The 8,722-nt window shown below is 35.9% G+C and overlaps 1 protein-coding gene across 1 annotated transcript in view; it reads right to left on the bottom strand.

Moving 5' to 3' along the window:
- The window catches only part of deptor (DEP domain containing MTOR-interacting protein), a 57,139-nt gene extending 48,417 nt beyond the window's left edge, over window positions 1-8,722 (bottom strand). The window contains 2 exon segments of the mRNA XM_073847491.1: window positions 148-367; window positions 8,623-8,722. Coding sequence (XP_073703592.1) covers window positions 148-367; window positions 8,623-8,708 — 306 coding nt within the window. The 5' untranslated portion in view covers window positions 8,709-8,722.

Below are 8,722 nucleotides of genomic sequence, written 5' to 3'. Positions count from 1 at the left end.
TTTTATGGAGATTTTTTCATTTTGTTAGAGCTTGAGAGCCTCAGTCCCCATTTACTTTCATGATATGGAAAACAGTGGTCAGAATCTTCATACAGGTTGGATTTGACATGAGTAAATAATGACAGAATGATCAATTTTGGGTGTACAATTCCTTTAATTCAAATACAGTATGTAGCAGACAAACTCACCATGGTGAATGATGCTCTGGTCAAGAAGTTTCTGCATGATCTTGTTGGCTGTATCTCTGTCAGATGCTTCTTTGTGCTCGATTAGCCAATCAACGATCTCCTTGGCCACAAAGCAGTTTGGGTAGGTGCGGAGATGATGCCTCCTGTCTTTAATCACCTTAGCCTCATGGAGCCGTAGTCTAGAAAACAGGAAATAAATCAGAACAAGAGCCATCTTCTCACCTTTTCAGTGTGAATTCTCCATTTAGCAACCAGCAGGGATAGTCCACCACAAAATGAAAATTCTGTCCTTAATTACTCACCCTCACGTCATTTCAAACCCATAAGCAAACCTTCGTTCATTTTCAGAACACAAATGTTATGTTATGAAGCTATGAGAAGACTTTTTGTGCACAAAGAAAACAAAAATAATGACTACAGTTGAGGTCAAAAGTTTACACACACCTTGCAGAATCTGCAAAAATGTTAATTATTTTACCAAAATAAGAGGGATCAAACAAAATGCATGTTATTTTTTATTTAGTACTGACCTGAATAAGATATTTCACATAAAAGAGGATTACTTATAGTCCACAAAAGAAAATAATAATTAAATTCATAAAAATAACCCTGTTCAAAAGTTTACATATACACTTGATTCTTAATACTGTGTTGTTACCTGAATGATCCTGAATGATTTTGTTTCTTTGTTGATAGTGATACTTGTTCATGAGTCGCTTGTTTGTCCTGAACAGGTAAACTGCCCACCATTCTTCAGAAAAATTCTTTAGGTCCCACAAATTATTTGGTTTTTCAGCATTTTCGTGTATTTGAGCCCTTTCCAACAATGACTGTATGATTTTGAGATCCATCTTTTCACACTAAGGTAGAAGTCGACCGATATTGGATTTTACAGATACCGATAGCTAGGTTGGACCATATTGTAAAGTGTTACCATGACATCAACAGTCAAGCTAAAGATAGCCATCTTTAAATATCTACACAGAGGCCACAGTATTGAAATTATATATATATATATATATATATATATATATATATATATATATATATATATATATATTGTGTACTTTCACAATTTAACTTCTATTCTAGAACATTTGTGATTATGTAATCAAAATATGTTGGTCACACACTGGACAAAAGTGCAGCACCGCATCTAGAAGAACTCTATCTGGTGCTATCTGGTATCACACACACTGGACGCGCCGTGTTCAATTCAAGTGGCGGTCTACAAGAGTTTATTTGATCACCAAATGGGCAAAAGTATACTGCTGTCCTTTCTCCACTAATTTGTTTAGTCAACAAATTAATCACTTAGTAATGATATAAAAACATGCACTACAGTATATTGTGCACACTCCGCTTTGTTGTCAATGTTTTAAATCCACCTCTGAAGTGCCGATCAACTATAGGTGCCGATTAATCGGCAAAACAAATACATCGGTCGACCTCTACACTGAGGACAACTGAAGGACTCATATGTAACTATTACAGAAGGTTCAAACGTTTACTGATGTTTCAGAAAGAAACACAATACAGTATATTAAACTTTTTTAAAAACTTTTAAATTTGAAGATCAGGGTAAATTTAACTGATTTTTTCTCCTGAAGTTATCTTCTGTAACTTCTAAAGGGCAGTACTAAATTAAAAAAATATATATTTAGACAAAATAAAAAAAAATCATTCTTTATTCTGTTCAAAAGTTTACACCCCTGGCTCTTAATGCATCGTGTTTTCTTTTGAAGCATCAGTGAGCGTTTGAACCTTCAGTCCCTTAACTGTCCTCAGTGTAAAAAGGTGGATCTCAAAATCATACAGTCATTGAAAGGGTTTAAATACACAAAAATGCTGAAAAAACTGAGAATTTGTCTGAAGAAAAGCAGGCAGTTAAATTGCCCAGGACAAATAATCATTTAACAAAACAAAACAAAAACAAAAATCACAGCTGTGGATCATTCAGGTAACAACACAGTATTAAGAATCAAGTGTATGTAAACTTTTGAACAGGGTCATTTTTATAAACTCAATTATTATTTTCTCTTGTGGACTATATGTAAACATCTTTTATGTGAAATATCTTATCCAAGTCAGTAAAAATGAAAAATAACATGCATTTTATATGATCTCTTTTATTTTAGTAAAATCATTACCATTTTGCAGATTCTGCAAGGTGTATGTAAACTTTTGACCTTAGTTGTATATTTAACAATTTTTTGTCAATTCCAATGTCCTTACTACCTTTATAGGCCTTAAACGTGTCAGTTGCATTGCTATCTATGCAGGGTCAGAAAGCTCTTGGATTTCATCAGAAATATAGTAATTTTTGTTCTGAAGATGAACGAAGGTCTTGCAGGTTTGGAACGACATGAGGGTGAGTATTTAATGGCAGAAATGTTCATTTTTGGGAGAACTGTCCCTTTAAATAACCAGAAATATAAAACCTGTACCTTCACCAGTCGACACACTTTTTAAAACTGACCTCCATACCTACATTTACAGAGCTATATCTTTCCTGGGTCAATCCATGAAGATTCAGCCTAAAATAAATTTCTGATTTGTCTTAAAAAGTAGAACAGATAGGAAAACAGACTAGAAACCGACATAGAATATGACAATTACAACATGGAGATACATATACACTTAATGTGTTTAGACTAACCTTGAGTTTTGTCATAATTCAGGTTCCAACAAGTGGCTTTTGTCTATTATGTCTTGAGTCATTATCATGATTAGACTGGATTTGTCTAATTGAATTCATCATTGTGTCATTTGATCTTGTGCAATAGTTTTACTACACCTTTCACTTAATCTTCTGTGTTAGATTAAGGAATGTATGACAATCGGGCCAAACCTAGGTCAGTTTCACTTCTTCCCTTCATAGAACTGCACACCTTCGCTTAAAGGATTAGTTCACTTCCAGAATAAAAATTTCCTGATAATTTACTCACCCCCATGTCATCCAAAATGTTAATGCCTTTCTTTCTTCAGTCAAAAAGAAATTAAGGTTGTTGAGGAAAACATTCCAGCATTTTTCTCCATATAGTGGACTTCAATGGTACCCAACAGGTTGAAAATCCAAACTGCAGTTTCAATGCAGCTTCAAAAGTCTCTACACGATCCCAGCCGAGGAATAAGGGTCTTATCTAGCAAAACCCTAAATTTTTTAACCAAAGTACACAGACGAAGAACGTGTGACTTTTTCAACGTTATTACTTGATGCGTGAAGTCCAGTTAGTGCAAGATTAGCATTTGTGGTTATAAAGTATATAAATTTAACTTTTTTTAAAGAAATTGACAGATCGTTGCACCAGATAAGATTTATTCCTCATCTGAGATTGCGTAGAGCCCTTTAAAGCTGAATTGAAACTGCAATTTGGACCTTCAATCCGTTGATCCCCATTGAACTCCACTATATGGAGAAAAAACCTGGAATATCTTCCTTAAAAAAACATAATTTCTTTCTGACTGAAGAAAGAAAGACATTAACATCTTGGATGACATTGGGGTGAGTAAATAATCAGGACATTTATTATTCTAGAAGTGAACTAATCCTTTAAAACCTCCAAGGGTTTATTTTGTTTTTCATTAAACCAAAACTGAATTTTTGTTGTCATTTTTTCACCCGCATGTAATTTCAAAAACTGTTTTTGTCCATACAATGGAAGTCAAAAGGATCCGAAATGTTTTCAACCTTATTGACTTTTACTCCATAGACAAAAACAGTTCAAAACATCTTCTTTTGTGCAGAAAGAAAAGCATACAGCTTTGGAACAACATGAGGATGAGTAAACAACAACAGCACTTTTATTTGTGGTGAATTGTCCCTTTAAGAGCTTTAGAAACACAACCACAAGAACAGAAACTACAGTCTGCCATAAAAAGTGCTCAAAGTGTGCTGGCAAGGGTTACACACCCCTTAACTGCCAGCAGAAAGTGTCCATCATATCTTGTCCTAACACTGATAGCTAATTATTCTGAATTATATTATCAGCAACAAGCAGTCATACAGCAGTTGACACAACGGCACAGAGCCGACAAGTGACTGAACAAAGATTCACATGACTGTAGCAGTGTGCAGCCAGTAGTTCATACCATTAAAGTGCACTTTGGCACTTTCTGACAGCAAACAATAGAGCAATGGGAGACATGTGGTACAACATTACCATATAATAGCCTGAGTGAAATGTCAGCTACGCCTGGTGTATTCCAGCAGCATTGTGGGGGACGTCTAAAATGAAGAAGCTAATTAATGTTTATATGGTATGCAGTCACATGGAACTAATTGGCTCGAATTAATGATCATTTCATGTATTATATCCATTTGTAGAAATCACTTTCACAATTGATTCAGTTCAGCTAATGAACTATGAAAACATTTGCAGCCAATCAGAATCCAACCTACTTTAATGAGCTCGAGCATTTAAAGTGGCAGGCAATAAAAATGAAAACGCCATAACAACACTGGACTGTTGAGAAATTTTAAATGACACCATTACATTTATTTTAAATTAGTTTGAAAATAAATCTGTTATATTAGTATTTTGGTAGCCCTAAAATAAAGCCTAAAAGCCCTAAAAATGGAATGCTATATAAACTGAAACTAGAAAACTCAATTAAACTAAAACAAACCGTGAAAACTAAACTAAACTGAAGATAAAATGAAAATAAAAACTAACTTCAAAATGTACAACTAGAATAATAACTGTATTTATGTGACCAAACAGGGAGTGATAAACTTTATACACTTTTGAAAAATGTTACACTCATAATAAATGAGTTTTATTCACTATTTCATCTTATAGTTCATTATATTTCTTGTGTTTTTTTAATACTTTTGATTATTTTGCCTATCAATATTTTTGATGAGGCACTGCTTCTCCTAGCGAATTCTCATTTAAACCTGTTCACAAACTGATCTAAATACTGTTTTGACTACCAACGACCTAGATGGGTAGAGTTAACCTGACGGCCCAAAACCAGAATAAGGTCCACATGAGCAGGGACCGGGTAAAATGTGGGCCTGCTGTCACTGCCTGATTACTGATTACAAACCTGAGTCAGCTCTACATTGCAAGGTGGAAGTGATACCAGCAATCGGCAGATAAAACTGGTTCACTGTGACCTACAACAGCAGAACCAGCAGTCCTGTGATACTGATATTCCCACACATCAAGGAAATAAAATCTTTCTCTTACACACTAAATGATGTCTTTACCTCCAGGGGGTCTGTTAGAGATTCCTCAAAAATATTATTATACACACCTGATACTAAAGCACATTGTGGACACTGAATGTGAAATCCTGTACAAGACATAATAAGTGTTAAAGTTGGTAGATATTGTAACACTGAAAAAAAACTGTACTGTGTCCTGTACTGGGATTCAGCAATCATTAATCAGATGTATCGACTAAACACCTTTCTGCTTCATTCACTATCACTGTCACAGTTCACTGCGAACAGAGCAGCTGTCTAGGAAAGGACAGAGACACAAGTATAACCATGTTCACCAATCAGTCACATTATGCATAAAAATTCAACATAGTTGTGATCAACTGCAAACAAATGAAGGGTTTGCACTTATACGTACGTTACGCTTTGGTCAGTTACCCAGATGCGCGGCCAAATTGGCAATACTCCGATAATACGTTGTTGCTAATTTATGCTGTCTAAACCACGGAAAAAAACGTGTGGAAGCTGCTAAATCATATAGAGAAGAACTTAGTCAGCAGGAAAGGGCGCAATATTTTGACAAACTAAAGGTAATAGCTGTTAAAGATACATACAAGCAGTATTAATTAAGATATTAGCCTAATATTTCACCTACCTGACCGGAAATGATAAGAACAAACACAAATGTTGTCAAGATTCTTGCTATGGAAACCCTGGTTCAGTTTGGCCAACCACAAACGCATTTTTTTCCTCAGACAGCTTTTTCCACTCCTCTCCTTAATTTGTTATAACTTTTGGCAGTCTGTAGTACTCCAAATGTTTTTCCCGGTCCAACCAATTAGTACAGCCCAAAACATGATAATAATTGACCATTTTCAGCAGCAATAATCAGCAAAATATGTGAGTTTCATTCGGTTCAGTGGCATTGTTTATGCTCAGTGCCGCCAATATGGCCGATTGATGTCGTGCCGTGAAAATTCTCTATAGATTTTGAATGTAATACAAGACTTCTCACAGCAGTTATGTAGAGTAGGGTGACCAGACGTGCCATTTTCCAGGGACACGTCCTGGCCAGGATTTCTAAATTGCCTAAAATAACTAGGTTTTGGCTGCTTGCGCTGTGCAGATTGATCGTTCTATGACATCTAAGCACCGTGAGAGCTAGACAGCAGAGCAGACAACTTCTTATGCTTTCGAATCGCTCTCGCGGTACTTTGATGTCATACAATGATCAATTTGCTTTGCTTTGACCGTTCTCTGTAGATCCCAGCTTTTCACATGCCACACTTTTACTATCTCCAATCCATTTTCCAATCTATTTGTCTTATGTAAAGTCACAGAGACACTCTCGGGCTGTCGGCAGGGAAATTGCTTGGATGGATGGAAAGTGCTTTTACTATGTATTTTTGTTTAAGGGACAGTTTACCCAAAAATGAATATTTTGTTATTTACTTACTCAAGTTGTTCCAAACCTGTATGAATTTCTTTCTTCTGTTGAACACAAAAGATATTTTGAAGAATGCAGGTGATCAAACAGTTGTTGGTCACCACTGACTTCCATATTTTTCTCCTTACTATGGAAGTCAATTGCTACCGCAACTGTTTAGGTACCAACTTCAAAATATCTTCTTGATTTTTTTTTTTTTTTGAGTGAACCATCGAAATGACACCAAAAAATCTGACATTTTCACCTAAAGAATGAGTTACCACAACGTGTGGTGCTGCTGCACAGGAGTCTGCATTCTGAATTAGAATTTAAATATGTTGCAACTTGTTTACAAGCAAAAGAAGACACACGCTGTACATAAAACATGTCTGAAGATTTCAACTGAGAAGATGACTTGCAATTTTTTGCCCAGCCTTACTTATTTGAATCAAGATACAGAGGGTTTGCACAGTCATGATTTAGTCAAGTTACCCAGATGTGCGGCCATATCGGTGATACTCGGATGTAAACAACAGCATGGATGCACGGTTAATGTACTACTGAATACCTTGTTCTGCTAATTTATGCTGTCTAAACCACAGAAAAAATGTGAGGAAGCTGTTACATCATATGGATAAGGACTTAGTAAGCAGGAAAGGGCACAATATTTTGACAAACTAAAGGTAATAGCTGGTAAAGATATTAGCACAATTATTTAACCTACCTGACTTGAAATCATAACAACAAACTCAAATGTTGTCAAGATTCTTGCTTTGGAAATCCTGGTTCAGTTTGGCCAACCACAAACAATTTTTGTTACTCAGACAGTTTTTTGCACTCTTCTCCTTAAATTGTTATAACTTTTGGCAGTCTATAGTACTCCAAATGTTTTTCCCGGTCCGAACAATTAGAACAGCCCAAAACATGCAGCAGCAATAATCAGCTAAATATGCGAATTTCGTTCAGTTTAGTGACATTGTTTACGTTCAGTGCCACCAATATGGCCAATTAATGACGTGTTGCGAAAACACTCTGTACAGATGATGAATTACAAGATATGGACGTTCTATGTCAGAACACTGGCTCCTGCGTCGGCAGCAAAACACGCATATGTCGAGGTACTCTCGTGAACGCATACTAAAGACTGACACAGAGTTTTCTTTGCACACAAAAAGTATTTTTGCAGCTTCATAAAATTAAGGTTGAACCACTGATGTCACACAAACTATTTTTAACAATGTCCTTACTACCTTTCTAAACGTTGGATAAGAAAGCTCTCAGATTTCATCAGAAACCTCTTAATTTGGGTTCTAAATATGAACGAAGTTCTTACGAGTTTGACACAACATGAAGGTGAGTAATTAATGACAGAATTGTCATTTTTAGATGAACTAACCTAATTTTTGTATGGAATATTGCAGTGTTTATTATAAATGATTTATCTGTGCATCTCAGTATTTAAAAAAAAAAATATTTCAGAATCCTTAGGCATTCGATAAATCTGTATATAATCCGTTTACCAAACAAACTAGGTGAATTTTAATTTCATGACTAAATAAATAAAATAGAAAAATTGTGACAAACGGGTGTGCCAACCGTCTGTCTTTATGTGCTAAACACAATACATTTAGATCAAAATTGTGTAATAAAGGAGTAAAGTGTACACATGACACCTCTATTCTGACTTCATTGTTTGAATGGGCGCAGTGTCACATTTAAAGAGACCTATTGATAGCGACGCGACAAACTAGCGACGTCGCAGTTTAATTCATTTAAAAGGGAGAGTTCTGGTTTAGACGCGTCGCTTTGGTGAAATTGGGGTGTCAAGCCACACCTACCGTAACTGTTCTCCTGTAACGAGGACTTCGGCCATGCGCTCCAGCTCAGCCGCCTTCTTCTGCATGGTGTTCCCGATGCCGTCCATCTCCGACAGCCAAG

The sequence above is a fragment of the Garra rufa genome, chromosome 9 (genome assembly GCF_049309525.1).
Source record: "Garra rufa chromosome 9, GarRuf1.0, whole genome shotgun sequence".
Classification (NCBI taxonomy): Eukaryota; Metazoa; Chordata; class Actinopteri; order Cypriniformes; family Cyprinidae; genus Garra; species Garra rufa.
The sequence above is the reverse complement of the archived record's forward strand: the minus strand, read 5'-3'. Positions and strand labels throughout refer to the sequence as shown.